At 41.2% G+C, this 16,052-nt stretch overlaps 1 protein-coding gene across 2 annotated transcripts in view; it reads right to left on the reverse strand.

Annotated features, from left to right (window-relative positions):
* Window positions 1–14,971, reverse strand: part of LOC121506286 (nck-associated protein 5-like) — a 265,350-nt gene extending 250,379 nt beyond the window's left edge. For both annotated transcript variants that reach the window (XM_041782019.1, XM_041782017.1), the window contains exon 1: window positions 14,841–14,971. In XM_041782019.1, the coding sequence (XP_041637953.1) occupies window positions 14,841–14,971 (131 nt within the window). The remainder of the gene's footprint in view (window positions 1–14,840) is intronic.
* Window positions 14,972–16,052: the final 1,081 nt, after the last annotated feature.

Raw genomic sequence — 16,052 nt, forward strand, 5'->3', positions numbered from 1 at the left:
AATACTGTTCTGTATGATGCTGTCTGTCCAATAAACCACAATAAAAACTTGACACTTTATTTTCTCCTTATGGAGACCATCTTAAGCCTAAAATCCACTGATGTAAAATAGACTTTCACAAAGAGGCCTAATTGCAACTTCTTCTGGTCATTTTATTTCCTCACCACACAAACCTACTTATGCAACCAAACTTCCTGAACGACACCCCAAAGACCTTTTTCTGCATACGCTGCAGGGTATATCAGTTACACCCTGTCTGAACCTTCAACAGCCTGACTGCACGTGTCAAACATCCCCACACATCAACATGACACATGGCATACTCTGCCAGTCTGGTGAGTCCAAACTTATCGACACGAAGGGGCAAAACGTCTGTGTGCATTCACGATCAAGTCTTTCATCTGTTATTTCCCTATTATGACACAGTCTCCTTTCTGCACACCCTCTAGCATGCAAGGAAGTTGTTTAATCAGAGTGCAGGATGTGAAATTCAGCGTCTTAAATGACACAAAAACATCAGACTCTTGCCTGTCTCTCAGTCTGGCTTTGTTAACAGCTAATTGTGAAATGTATTGCATCAGATCAAATACTCTTGTCTATGTTTAGATTGCATTTCACTTTGGTCCCTTTCCGCTGGAGATTAAGCGAGGAAGTGGAGCCCACTGGATAGGGAGATAGGGGGAGTTATAGGAAATTGGGAGTAAATGATTAAAATGGATTATAGCACTGTGTCTGATTGCCCGGAGCAGATGTAAAAAACACTGACACCATTTTCCTCAGGGGATAGAAAGTGTAAGGGATGAGGAAGAGGATGATTCGGATGTGATAAGGATTAGGCAAACACATTAAAAGGCTGATATCTGGGGACATTCAGATAAAATGAGGCAATAAAGAAAACATGGGAATATTTACCTTGAATGGTTAAACAAACCAAAAGATGTTCAATCCTTTTACTGTCAGCCATCTTTATGACATGGGCATTGCACATGAGATCATAGCTTAGGCTACAAAATGCATCAGTCAGATTGCTTTATGCATTTAAATCAAGAACCCAAGTATTGCTTGGGCCAGATGTGGGCAAGATATATGAGCTGGACCTAACCTAGGTTGTGGTCTGTATTGTGTGAGCAAGATTAAGGCCAAATATCCCAAGCTAGATCCAGCCCAAGTAATGGACTTGAATTGTTTGGGTCAGATGTGGGCAACATGTCATGACTCTGGCCTAGCTTGAGTTTTGGCTTTACTGTGTAAGCCAAATGTGGGCTGGATATAATGTGCAGGACCAAGCCTGGCTTACAAGTGTGATGTAGGCTGATGGGGGCCATATGTCAAACTCTGGGCCAAGTCTGGTTTAACATAAGAATTTTGTGGGCCAGATGTGGACTAAATGGCGTGAGTTGAGCCTGGTTGGGGTTATAGCATGTGTTGTGTCTGGGCTTGATGTGGACCATAAGTCCAAAGCAGGGGCTTGCCTGGCTTGCAGTAAAAATCATGTGCATTCAGTGTGGATCAAATGAGCTGGGCCTGGTCCAACAGCTTCTGTGTGGTCCAGATGTGGGCAAGATATTATGAGTTGGCCCTGATTGGGATACAACAAGTTTCGCATGGAGCAGATGTGGACCAAAAATAATACACTGGACCTAGCCTGAGTTACAGTCAGAACTGAGTGGGTCAGATGTAGGCCAAATGTTGGGAGTTGGATCTATCCTGAGTTACAGCAAGTGTTGTGTGGGCCAGATGTGGGCCAAATATGAGTAAAGCCTGGCATGGCATACAGTCAGTGTTGTGTCACTCAGATGTGGGCTAGATACAGCACTCAGATCTGGCACAGGTTACAGAAAGTGTTGTGTGGGTCAGATGTGGGCCAAATATCTTAATCTTGACCTGAACTGAGATATAAAAAGGGTTTTTTTTTTGTGGGCCAGAATCTAGCATGCATTGAGTAGGACCTAGCCTGGGTGATGTGGGCCAAACATATGAAGCCAGAGCCAACTTAGGTTACAGCACGGCCCAACAGTGGGCCATATGTCTTGAACAGGACCTAACCTGGGTTAAAGCAACAGTTGCTTGGACCAGATATGGAAAACATGTCATGAGCCAGATCTAGCCCTTGTTTACAACTTGGTTGTGTGAACAAGATCTGGGTTAAATTTCACAAGTACGACCTGACCCTGGATAGGGCAAGATGGCCAGATGTGGACTGACATGGCACAGGTTACCGTTAGTGTTATTTGAGCCAGATGTGGGCCAAATGGCATAATCTGGACCCAGCCTGGGTGATGGTCGGTATTGTGTGGGACAGATATGGCCAAGATATATGAGTACAAAGAGGACTACAGATGAGGGCCATATAAGCTGGGCCAGGAACTGAGTTAAAACAGCCAGACTTGATCTGAGTCAGCATCCTAACCAAAGGCCAAATATGGGCGAAAAGAGGACAGATGTGAGCCATGAGAACATGGGGGCCACATTTGGGCCAACAATCTTTTACCTATTTCCTAACCATCCATATGCCTTATACTCTTTACCACGGAAGTCAATCTAAAACAGGAAGTAGTTCATAAAAGCCAAAAAGTTACAGAAGTGCCTCCACTCTGTTAACTTGGCACTCTGTCTTTCCAAAGGTCAGTGCTGTCAAAGAGGCCATTTGTGGGTCAACAGGGCAGAATCACGGGTCGATGGTCAACCAAGCTGAGTACAGTGGATTAACTGTGCCTCTGCAAGTGACCTGTACATTTACATCACTGTAACTGCAATAAGTTAAGCATTGCTATGACCATATTTTATCCTCTTATTAGCAGTCATGTTAAAAATGCTCTCGCTTTTTGGCTGTTTGATTTAGAAGGATGTTAAACAGTTAAGTTTTGACTGCTTTGAATTATTTGTGACTGGCTTGCAATACAAAAATAGCAAATGCACTGCAGTATTCCTAAAAAGGGTTCAATTAGCATTAGCAAATCAGACTCGTTCAAAAGCTCTTTTGTCTACTTTTATGACGGTCTAAGCGCCTTCCTGCAACCACAACCAATTCAGCTCTGTTCTTCCTCCCTCCAGATTCCTGGTGATTTACACCAAAAGCAATTACGGATATGTTAAACCAGTTTGGTTGTTGACCTACGATGAGTGACACGCGTCGACGCCTATAGTCCACACGGCCCCCAGCCGGCCATCCAGCCCGTCGCAGAGCCAGCCAGTGGGGTGGAAAGGATATAATCAAAGGAGGCCAGGAGGACGCTGACATCTGGGAGTCTTTGTGCTGTAGGCCTAATTAGATGCCCGGGTGAAGGGAGGAGGCGCTGTGGGAGAGTGTGTTTGGGGTGGTTGTTTGAGGTGGGACGGTGGTAAGGGGTGGTTGGGGTGGTAATGTGGGGGGGATTTCTTTTTTAACATCTGCTCCAGGAACAAGGGAGGACCCAGCTGAGGTCAGAGAGCCGCAGACAGCTCCAAACTACAACAAGGGATAATGTGAGGGGATAACAGCTTAATGATAACACTTAAACCCATTGAGAGATCGCTCCACTGAAAACAGACTGTGAGCCTGGTGGATAAATGGTGATAATAAGCCCAGATTGTCCATGAATATGGATTGTCATGGCTCGGATTTGATACTGTTCCTTTGTAAGCTGGGAAGAATTAGGCAGCTGTGCTCTTAGCCAAGTCTTATCCTCATTCTGGCACCTTATCTTAATTTTCCAAACCCCCAAAAAAATACTGTAAAGGTCTGTGAAGGAACACTGTTGCTCTCCACCCTTTGGCTTTTGACCTCAAAGTGCTTCAGAAACCACACTCTTCCACAAGTGACAATACCACCCTTTGTGCCCAGTACAGTCAAGCATTCACCCGAGCCTTTTCTCATCGCACTGTGTGAAAAATCTTTGTCACAGTGACTTTGAATGCAGATATCAAGTGGTTTAAACTTTGCCCTTTTTCTCACGGAACAAAAGCTTTTATTTAAGAATGACTGCAGGAAAAATGTGCAATAAAAGAATGACCTGCATTAGGTTATGTCACTGTGGTTCAAGTTAGTCATGGGTTACACATTAAGCTATTCCAAGTGGGTAAATCTGAGCAAATATTTAATCAACCATCTGGAGGGAAAGGATGGAGGAACACCAGTGAAGGATGACAGGAAACCAGATTGCAAGACTTTGATATAAAAAGATGTCTGTTTCAGTATTAAGAACGCAAGACCTTTAGGTACTGTTATCGACAGGAAATTCTGGAGAAGAAAAAAATCAAATCAGACAACAGTGATGCCATGTTTTTAAGTTAATACAAGATCTAAAATTTCTCAACAAAAAAATCACAAATAAACCAGAGAGAACAAGTCAATGGTCTAAAGCAGGGCTAGATTATGTATAGACCCGTTTTAGAAGTAGATACCCGAATAGTGGCTCATGTGAGCTTTGTTAGCTAAAGCTAACATAGCTACGCTGTGCTAGTTATTAGCGGGGATGCTGAGCATCCACACTATTGAAATTCGCGTCGCCCATTTTGCTTATCATCTGAGCCCGCTATCTCCTCCTTCATACTTTGTCATATTGACAACATTTAAACTTAAAAAAATTCAGTTTCTTTGTCATTCAACTGCTATGACTTTTCTTATTTTAACTTTTATCATTTTTAAAATATGGCTATTATCATGCAATTTTCAGCTACTTTTAGGCGATAATCAGCTATTTTTAGGCTATTTTCAGCTTTTTTAAGGCTATTTTCAGCTATTTTTATCTTTTTGAGCTATTGAAAGCCTTTTTAGCTACTTGTATGCCTTTTTATTGCAATTTTTATGCTATTTTTGTGCTTTTGACTGTTTTCAGCAGTTCTTCCACAATTCAGCTTTCAGCATCCCCACTCAATTTCAGCTGAAATTGCAATTTTGATCTGGTATAGTTAAAGTTATTCGTAGCTAGCAAATGATACTACATACATAACATAGCTACGTAGCTCTACTCAGCCAACAGTGGCTCACTGAAGCGCATGGCTTCATTATGTACAGATAAACTTGAGCTTTGTGAGCTTTAGGTTTAGCTTTGTTATCTATGTAGCTTATGCACTAACAGGGCTACATTTGCTATGTTAGACTGAAGACAAGCTTTTTTAGCTAAATTCAGACTACTTCCTCAGATTTATCTAAATTTTTGTAATAAGGTTTTGCAGGTCAGCTTTTTTAACTTTGATCTTTTGGCACCTAACCCCTGCCTTAATCCTGACCCTTACCTATCAAAAGTTTAATCTGATTTTATTTTGAAAATTTAAGCATGTCTGTTCTGATGAATGCCGTGTCTCAGATTAACAATCTGCAAGAGGGGCCGTCTGAGATCAAGGGTTTGCAGCCAGACCCCTCTTGTTCCTCCCACCTCCACTGTACTTCTTGTTTTGATTTGAGGACTCTGTTCATTCAAAACTGCACCCCACATGATGAATTTACTTAACAATAAACCAGCATTTGGGTCTCATGGATGAATTTCAAATAATATGGGAGAAAAGCAGTTAAAAGTGGCCTTCCTGGTTAACACTGCCAGCAATCCCAGAATGCTCCGTGAGCTAGCAGCTTGAACCTGGAGGGCCACTTTTAACACCCTTATTATGTGAAATTCATCTATGAAACCAAAACGCCAGTTTACTGTTTAGCAAATACACCTTATGGAGGGCAGCTTTTTATTAAACAAGAAGTAAGTCACTGAGGTGAGCAAGCTGAGTAGCACATTTGGTCTCTACTCAACCTGGAAAGGTGGTCCATTATGAGGGGTTTGAGGGGCTTGAGGGGCTTGGAGATCTGGATTACAGGGGTGAGCTGCTTGTAATTAATTACAAAGAACAATCATGGTTCATCACAAGTTAGAAGCACAAAACAAGGCACACACATGAAAAAAAATTTTGGACCAAAATGTGTGCATATTAAAGGAAGCCAAGATAATGTTCATCAAAACTCTGGTGCAAATACGCCTGACAACAAAGACATTAGGCCCAGATGTGGCTACAGGCTGCCACAGCCTGTGCTTGCTTAGAGCTGGGCCGACGTCTTTGCTGTGTCCCTGATTGGAAAGACGATGGCCCTGATGTGGCTTAAAGCTGCCAAATTGTGCCAGCTTTGAACCGGATCTCAGCAGAATTGTGCCAACTTAGAGCTGGATATGGGCCAAATTTGGCCAGCTTTGAACCTTATCTGGGCCAAATTGTGCCAGCTTTTAACCAGGTCTCGGCCAAATTATACCAGCATGTAGCCGGATACAAGCCGAATTGTGCCTGCTGGGACCGATTTGGGCTGAATTGTACCAGCTATTGAACCAGATCTGGGCCTGATTGTGCCAGCTTTGAACCAGTTCTTGGTTGAATTGTGCCAGCGTGGAGCCGGATACAGGCAAGATTGTGCCAGCTTTGAACCGGATCAAGGCCAAATTGTGTTAGCTACGAACCAATCTGGGCCAAATTGTGCCAGCTTTGAACGGGATCTGGGCTGGATTGTGCCAGCTTTGAACTAGTTCTTGGTCGAATTGTACCAGCGTGGAGCCGGGTATGGGCCAAATTGTGCCAGCTTTGAATTGGCTCAAGGCCAAATTGTGTTAGCTACGAACTGATCTGGGCCAAACTGTGCCAGCTTTGAACGGAATCTTCGCCGGATTTTGCCAGCTTGGAGCCAGATTTGGACCAATTGTGCCTGCTTTGAAACAGATTTTGGCTGTTTTTGCCTGCTCAGACCAGTAACTAGGCCAACATCTTTGCTTGATGTTATCTGAAACCAGTGGTCAACCGATATTCGTTTTTCAGGGATGTTTATTAGTAGTCCGTGGGATCGATAACCAATACTTGGAACCAAAGTGCATTTATCTTGATGTATAAAATGTACTAAATGTGGCAAAAGAAAAAAAAAATCATTCATTCATTCCTCATACCACACTGTGAAAATTTGGACATAACAGGTCAGTCCAGGCAATCACATGACCAATAAAGTCTGTAAAGTCTGAACGGACAAAAATAAAAATACATGACCTTCCAGGTGGTTATGCACCAGACTGTTTTAAATCTGCTATTAAATAACAAAAATGATCAGTAAGACAAACCTAGAGAAATGCATCCCAGACTTTTTGTTGCTTTTTCCCACTAAACTGAACCTGTACTGTAACATGACCTCAACACTGAGCTGTGGCCTCTGTGAACTTTTACACCCCAACTATAGATCATTGAAATTTTATTGTTTAAAAAGACGTGGCATCAAAAAGTGGCCAGTGTCAAATCTATGACATAAATTCCAGGCTTGTATTCTGCATGAGTCTTCAGTTTGCGCTCACATCAATTACAAACCCTTTTAAAAACAGTCCCAGAAAGAAAAGCCCCCTGGCTAAGGGGGTTTCTGTGATCAATACCCCACCGACCCCAAAAAAAGAGCAATGCCAGGAAGTGCCAGGGCCTGAAAATGGATGGTTGGGGGAGATTGGACATTGATTGGTGCCCCCCCTTTGCCCCAGGAACCAATTCATTTTGTCTCCATGCCTTGAATGAGGGGAGGGAGGGGGGAAAAGAAACAGGGTCAACGCGGAGGCATCCCCCATGGTACCGAGCCGGGTCCTCTTTATTTTCTGCACAGAGAATGAATGAAAGATTATCCCTGCTACACTTTCTAGAGGGGGCAGTGGGAGGGGTGATTTGTGGGTGAGCAGGAGGGGGAGGCTGCTATTACTTTCCATTCATTGAGGAGAAAATTGAAGCATGCATGTGTCTGATGTGGGGTTTAATGTGCAGAGAAGAGGAGAGAGGGAGAGGTCCATCTGCATGCCTGCAGCACAGATGGTCCATGCTGGTCGGATGTTTTGAGTCCCTCTGCTGGACAGATTGTCTCATCCTGCCTCTGCACGTGTTTCTGTACATTTGGCACCGAGAACTCCAGCCTGGCACGGCCTGACATGGAATTACCGCGTCTGAGAGGCTCAAACAATAAGCCATATTTTACTCTGCTCTGTTGTTTTTATGCTGTCAGCAAACCAATCATTATGTCTTTTGAATTTTTCCAGTGTTTTCTCATGCCGGCTGCCAGTGTTTGAAGCATGCTTGTATTAAAAACAAGTTAACTTTGAAGTATGTATCACATGGGTGTGAAAATGAGAGGCTTACCGTCAAGGGCTAATAGGTCAATTTAACAGCTCCTTTGAAATCACTGTTGATGCACAAATAAGGAAGACTTAATATCAGCATCATACTTTATTATGTAACGTTTATTTTGTCTGAGTCCGGTAATTCATTTCCTCTAAGCGAGGCAGTACATGTGAACATTTTTATCACCTTTTAAATGCTGCACGAGATTGTATGCCTTAAGGGGAATAGAAACCGATTATCATGGCAAGTGTAGATTTGTACTATGATGTAAGTGATTCATTGGAAATTGTATAACCCACAGAGCAATTTTACGATGCTTATAATGCTTTGCCGGTACAATCAGGTGTCTGTACATGTGATGGTTTTGGTTAGATCTATGATTTCCAGACTTAGCAGATAATAAAAAGCGAAGGAAGACTAAAATATGGCTGATTTAACAACCCAGGTAATTCAACAACTCATCAGAAGTACAATGAAGGAGGAGCTGGGGTGGAGGAGGGTTGCAAGAGCAGCTTGCAGAGCTGGAGCAGTTGAAATAAGGCAGCGTGAAAGCCAATGGCGTTGCTTAGAGCAAATCAGCAGGGCTTCAGCCGATGAGGGCTTACTTGAGATCAGCTCATCTCAGCTATGGCAGAATTTGACTCTGTGGCCTGCCTGAACAAACACTGTATACACTGAATTTCTGAATCTTATCCTGATGAAAATGGTTCTTCCAATTAACAGGTTAGTTTCTTTTAATTGCTTGTTTTCTCCATCCAACAGTGCAAACTAGAGCTGGGCGATATGGCCTAAAATTGATATCTTAATATATATTTTTGCTATATCCCGATACACAATATATATTGCAATGTTTAGTGGGGTACTGCGCATCCACACTTTTGACATTAGCGTCGGCCATTTAGTTTGTTATTCTTCTTCCGCGTCGGCTATCTCCTTCATACTTTGTCGTATCAACACCGTTTGAACTTTTAAAAAAATTCAGTTTCTTCCTCATTTGACTGCTATGACTTTTCTTATTTCTAACTTTTATCATTTTTAAAATATGGCTATTTTCATGCTATTTTCAGCTATTTCCATGCTTTTTCAGCCATTGAATGCAATTTTCAGCTACTTTAAAGCCAAAGTCAGCAATTTTTATGCTATTTAAAGGCTACTTTTAGCTATTTTTAAGTTACTTTCAGCTATTTTTTAGGCTACTTTCAGCTATTTTTATCCTCTTTTTTTAGCTATTGAATGCGAATTTTAGCTACTTTTATACCATTTTATGCTATTTTCAGCTATTTTTGTGCTTTTGGCTGATTTCAGCAGTTCTTCCACAATTCAGCTCTCAGCATCCCCATGCAATTTCAGCTGAAATTGCAATATTGATCTAGTTTTAAATGGTCTCTCAGCAGCTGTATTTAATTGACTCTAGTTTGGAGATAAAACAGACTGTTCTATTTGATTTTTAATAAAATTGTTTGCAGAAAGGGTAAAAATCAATATTAAGTCAGATTTAGCAGTTTTATTTTGAAAAGGACTTCATTCAGTCTTTTACTAATAAATCAAAAATACATAAAACATGAAATACTCTGTATTTTAAAGTGTATGGAAAGTCCTGAAATGTTTTCTATGTTATGTTAGCTATTGCTGATTATAAAATGATTAAGTTCCTCATTAAGGGTGAAGCACAAAAACACAAAACTCACCAATCCTGCATGCAGCCAAAGGCCAAAACCCTGCAGTCTAGTCCACCATTCAGGCTCACAGCTGTGATTACATTAGTCTGTTATCTGTGCTGATGAATGCTGGAGCAGTTTCTGATAATATCGTAACATGAGAGCGTCTTTAGACCGTATTCAGCTCTCTTGTGTGATCATGGGGAAAAAAGCTTGTCTGGAGGCAGGAACACTTTAACTCCTCGTTGTCGGTGTTTTGAACTGTTATACTGGGATAGGGCTCCGTAGTTGTGGAGAAGTGGATCCCATCTGTCTGCTGCTGGGCCGTCTTCTCTCTGACATGTACATCTAGTATACTCAGCCCTTGTGCAAACCCTGGAATATTACAATTTTGATATTGTTAAACAGTAAAGCAAAATTATTGTCTTTACAAACCAGATGTCACGTTTTGCCACCTAAATGCGTCCATTTGATGTCAAAATAAATAGCACTGCTACAAATGCTTTTTCATCTCCATTTCTATTCTGTTTTTACCTATAAAGCCCCTGAAATTAGCAACCAGCACAAAAAATTTCTTTATAGATTACACATTTTATCCCAATAACAGTTTAGAACATAAAAGGATTATATTTATAGCTGTCCAATGCAGCAGAAGGTAGTTTTTTGATGTTTTCAGGCTCAAATCGGCCGCTTTTGCCTAGTAAGTGACTTTAACTGCCTGTCAGACAGCATCTCGCAGCACTATCACTGCCTAACGCTTAAATGACTCAGGGATCAAAGTTTGATCTTGTATATTTAATGAGTACAAGAACAAATGGAGCTTCTCGTTATGTCTCTGCAGTCGCAACTCTGTGAGACATGCTGGAGGACCGTGAGGCATTTTGTAAATCATTTGCGGCGTGTTCGCAAGAAGCAGACAAATATGTGACACCTAGTTGTGCATTTTTAATCGCTGTGTGCTCAAATTCATCAAAACATGCTCCACTTCTGTCTCCTTTAGTGTTCTCCACATTCAGATTTTTCTTGTGACAGAATCTGAATGGGCCGTCTCTGTAGGACTGCCCCTTTTGTAGAGTGTATTATCAATATTTGACTTAGCCTACTTCTACAAAAAAGCCCGTCGAACATGAGTGATGCTCCAACAAAACAGCACTCAGAGAAGACTGAAAAGACTGTTTCTCAAGTGCAAATACTTAAATTACTCCCGAACTACAATCATGTCAAACCAGATAAAAAGGGGGCGATGTTCCAAGAGGAAAAAGTGTTTCCCAGACACTTTAAATGATAAAAATTGTGTCTGAACTTGTCTGAGAAGCTTTAAATCTTGTTCAGTCAGCAGTACTTATAAGGGAATATAATACGGGTGGTTTAAAGAGGATGGAAGGGGCTGGAACAAGAGGGAAACAATGTCGTCATCCTGTTCATGAGGGGAGTCCCTGCAATTCCCTGAGCTTATCCCACCAGATGCGTGGGATGCTTTAATATACTTCCTGGGGAAAAAAATCAACCGTGCTTCCTGTTGCAAGCCAGCATGCTTAGTCTGATAGCATGACTCTCTGCTGACCTCTCTCATGATAGCACTACAGGTACAAAAAAGCCAGAAAAACATACTCCAAAGGACCAGGGGTGATGCAGCAAGCCACGAGAGAGCACAGGAATTTTCCAACTGTTATCAAAATACACAACCATGCCAACCCCCTTGTACTTTGGTATGTGAGCATCATGCGATGGGCAGCTCGCTGAAAACAACCCCCAAAACACACGCATTTCATCAGTAGGCTGCTGACAGCTTGAGAAACAACAGCATGTTTTTGTGTGTTTATCAGTCTGAATGTTTTCCTCTGTGCTGTCTCTCACGGAGAAGTTCTGCAGACATCAGTTTCCACGGTTAATCATTAACGGTACGGAGAAACAAGTGTTTTACTGTGTATCATTTTTCCTCCATTTATGTCAACAGTCACAGATATCACCAGTCAAAGGACGTAAAAAAGTTTTCTTTGGTTCAGTAGGTCTCCTTTTCCAAGCATATAAGCATTTACATCTAGCAAATATGCTTTACAGGGTCTTACTTAGTTAATTAGTTAGCGATAAATGGCTAATGATAGCACAAAGCATGTTAGCAAGCTAGCATGTCTCGGCTTTTTTTTCTAATTTTTTGTTACCTTTCAAACCTTGAGGCGGTAGGATACCGCATCAAGCTAACTAAGCTTATCTGCTACATCTTTAGGGACGTGACATAACAAATGTATAGCTAGCTAGCTAGAATTAATACAGTTTGTTGTCTTTGACATCACAAAACATAGCATGACTCGGCTACTTTTTTATTTTTTTTCTTTATCTTTAGTTGAGAGAATGTCTTGCTAGTAATTTCTGTGTTATCTTGTGTTTAATGTCATTTGCCGGCTCTAAAGTGTTAAGAAAGTCATTTTTTCTGATGTTTGTGTCTTGTAGTAAACTCTTCAGATTAGTATAATAATTACTAGAACTTCCATTAGCTTTAAAATGCCTAGCCAAGTCAATGAGTTAGCGGTAAGTGGCTACAATATCGCAAAATACAAGCTAGCATGACTCAGCTACTTTTTATATTTTAACTACCTTTAATTATCTTGAGGCATTAAGTTATTGGTCATGCTAACTAAGCTAATCTGTCATCTTTAGATAAGTGACAGAACAAATATAGCTAGCTAGCTGAAATTAATACAGTTTGTGGTCTTCGACATCACAAAACAAAAGCTAGCATGACTCAGCTACTTTTTAAATTTTTCTTTATCCTTAGTTGAGAGAATATCTTGCTAACAAGGTGTTATGCTAAGTTTAGAGGAGTGTGAGAACAAATTCATTGCAGGCTAGCTAAATTCAGAGAGCTAAGTTTCTTCTCTCATAGTAATTTTTGTCTTAACTTGTGTTTAAGTGTAATTTCCCAGCTCAGATGTGTTCAGTTATTTTTTCTGGTGTTCGCTTGTTGTAGTAAACTCTTCAGATTAGTATGATAATTATTAGAACTTCCATTAGCTTTTAAATGCCTAGCCAAGTCAATGAGCTAGCGGTAAGTGGCTACCAACATCACAAAATACAAGCTAGCATGACTCAGCTACTTTTCAAATTTGTAAGTATCATTGTTGTTGGTTGAGAGATAATTATCAAGCTAACAAAGTTATCTGCAACATCTTAAAAGAAACACAACATGCTCAGACAAATTCAACTAATCGGATAGATATTTGTGTCTCTCGTTTATACATATATTGAACAAAAAAGTCACTAGAGTTTGAGTAAATTTGAGCTTTTAATCTCACCAGGAGGCTGCTGATGTTTTTGGTCCGCACTGGTTGTGTGACGTCACTTGGCGGGAGCAGTAACTGCTGTTTGAATCTGCTGCTAAGGCACGCACCGTGACAGCTGTCATACTCGGCATGAGTTCGCTGTGTGTTGGCTATGTCTCCCTGCCGTCAAAGCTCTGTCATTCTCCCTACGCTTTACCTTGATAAATCTGCCTACAAGTGACATAATTCAGCGTATAGTGGGACCGTTTAAGGAGCTTTTCAAAATAAAAGTATTATGTACAAACGAAGGGAGTTTCTTCAAAGAAATGCTATTGTGTACTTTTACTTTGAAAAGCGCAGACCGCAAGTGTATTATACTAAGTCTGGTTTTACCTGCAACGTTTTGTACCTTGTGGAAACAGATACAGTCTGTCAGCTTGTGAGTTTTTTTCTATATGAAATAAAATAATCTATCCAGTATCTATGAATTTGTCTGATCATGCAGGGGTCCTTTTAAGCCTTGTATAAAATACTATGGACCAAGCAACACATGATAGACCTTAAATGTAGCTGTAATACTTTACAGTGTCTAGCTAAAGAAGCTAGCTAGCATTAAATAGCTACACAAAACATGTTAGCATGACTCAGCTTCTTCTTAAGCATAAGTACTTCATCTTAAGTTATAAGATAGCATTAAGCTAACAAGCTAATCAGCTAAAACTTTAGGGGAGTGAGCGAAATGGTTAGCTAGGATTTACACTTTTTTTTAATCTCTTAACTTTTTAGAGCAGGTCAAAATGAAAGCAAACATCAAGTTTCAAGTGTTGAGTACAGCCTCTGTTTTCAGGATCAGGTCAGTAAGAGTTTTGCTACTAGCGGCTAGCTAGCAAGCTTTGCTAGTTCTTTTGTTACTATTATTTGAGTTAATAAAAGCTAGCTAGTTATGAATCAGTTGCTACGTCTTTCAGGGTAATCTTGGAAGCTGATTGTTCAATATTTTTTTATTTGGCTTCACAGTGTAATATGCGGATTTACATGTTTATCGTGTGGCTATAGTGTCCTAGCAAGATTAGCTATATTGAGATTTTACAGTGGGCATTACACAACAGATATGCGTTAGCTTACATTGCTTATTCTTTTTGAAATGTACATAAGTGTTTTGTTATTTCTCCTTTACAGTGGGGTATAATTTTGTAATGTAGTATCAGGGCGGTGAGAGTTTTGCTGGCTTGCTAGCAAGCTTCCTAGTTATGTGGTTTTGGTTATCTAACTTTAATTGAGCTAGCTATTGTTGCTAGCTCTTCAGGGGTACTAATGGAAGCTAGTGTTGAACTACTTTTTAAAATTGGCTTTCAGTGTTTTATGTATTTTTAGACAAAGTAAAGTTGAAATTATTTGGCTAGCTATGTAGATATTTCACAAGGGAGGTGTAATTACCAAATAAAGACAGCTTGCGATAGTTTTACAATATATTTTGGAAATGTTTCTTGATAGCATCCTGAAACAGTGGCTTATATTTGATTTCCCTATTACATCTATTATATAAGTGCTTTGGTGTGATAATTATGCTAGCCAAGGCAAATTAAGTTGCACCAATATGACGCTGAATTTTTGTAAACACTTGATTTATTTCATATAAAATTCTTTTGTGAATTTGAACTTGATTTTGACAGCTAATTCTCTTGATCTTCAGCATTTCCAAGCAATGAATTGCCTCCTTTCTGACCATGTTTGCACCACTTTTCCACACTTCTCCTAGGCTTTTAGTGAGGGTGAATCTGTCCAGCTTCTCATGATATCAGCAGACAAACAAGCAGGACTCCATACTTACTCAGCGCTGGCCGGATCCTCTCCACTCAACAGGTTAGTAGCCGGCTCTGTAGTTCCCAGACCCTCAGAGGTGTTTTGGTTAGGAAGACAACCTGATGATGTGGAATTTCCTTTGATGGCAGCTGAAAACATGCTGTCGTAAATTCCCCTTGAAGTGTTGCTGTCATTGGAGGGGTGGGGTGGGGGGTAAGCCACGCACAAAAACACACTTCTCTTTAAACACTATCTGTGCTGGCAGTGCTGGAAGTCTGCAGCAACACCCAGTAAGACTTGTAAATAGAGGAGAGGGAAGAGGGGGAGTGAGGGAGGCGGGTTGGGGCGGGAGGTTAAGGAGAGTGAGGAGAAGTTCCACATTACATCACCAGCAGCTGTTGACAGGCCTGTGTTTATTAACTAACTGCCAGGGCTGGAGGAGTCACACCACATGCCTCTCGCCTTCACACACAACTGCACAAACGTTGACAAGACAAGACAGTGAGTCTGAAACACTTGCTGCATGCAGCTACGTGTATAAATCTGCACGCATGTGGATGCAAAAACTAATACAACACTCTTAAATCCTTCCAGTTTCTTGCACAGGATTCTGCTTTTTCTGCCTTTCACCATTCGGTTGGGCCGTCATCTGTTTGCACTGGCTTAAAAACATGCTGACTAGACTAGAAAGGCTGTTTTCCTGACTCAGATACCAGTAAGTGTGATGGTATTACTGCAAAGCAAGAGCTGCTCCTGCTGCTGTTGCATTCCTAAAGTGTCTTGGCTTGGCAGGGTCCCCGGCTTCTTAGCTCAGCCTGCGCTTCTCTCCCTCCCCTTCCTAACCTCGCTTTCCTTTCTCCCCTTCTCATTTAAATGGAGGCACATGACTCCCAGCTTTACTGCCAAGTAGACTTCTTTATGCCGGCCAGGAGCCACCGCCGCTCTGCTTTTCATTGGCCTCTCTGCAGGGCACTATTGCATTCCTCTCTACCAGCCATCCTCGCAGCCCGCAAGGCCTAAAGAGGTCAAATCAACTCCATCCCAGATGTCAAATTCAGCTTATTTTCTCTTTATAAATCAAAATTTAAAGTGCATTTACTCAAACTTTCATTTCTTGTTTGCAGCCTGCTGCCTGGGTGTCGGAGCCCTGCAGCTATAGCATCAGCCGCCCACTGTTTGTCATCCCTTCCCACTGTGAACAAATGCTCCACTTCAGCCCATCTCTTCAGCACATTCCTCG

The sequence above is a fragment of the Cheilinus undulatus genome, linkage group 24 (assembly GCF_018320785.1).
Source record: "Cheilinus undulatus linkage group 24, ASM1832078v1, whole genome shotgun sequence".
Lineage (NCBI taxonomy): Eukaryota > Metazoa > Chordata > Actinopteri > Labriformes > Labridae > Cheilinus > Cheilinus undulatus.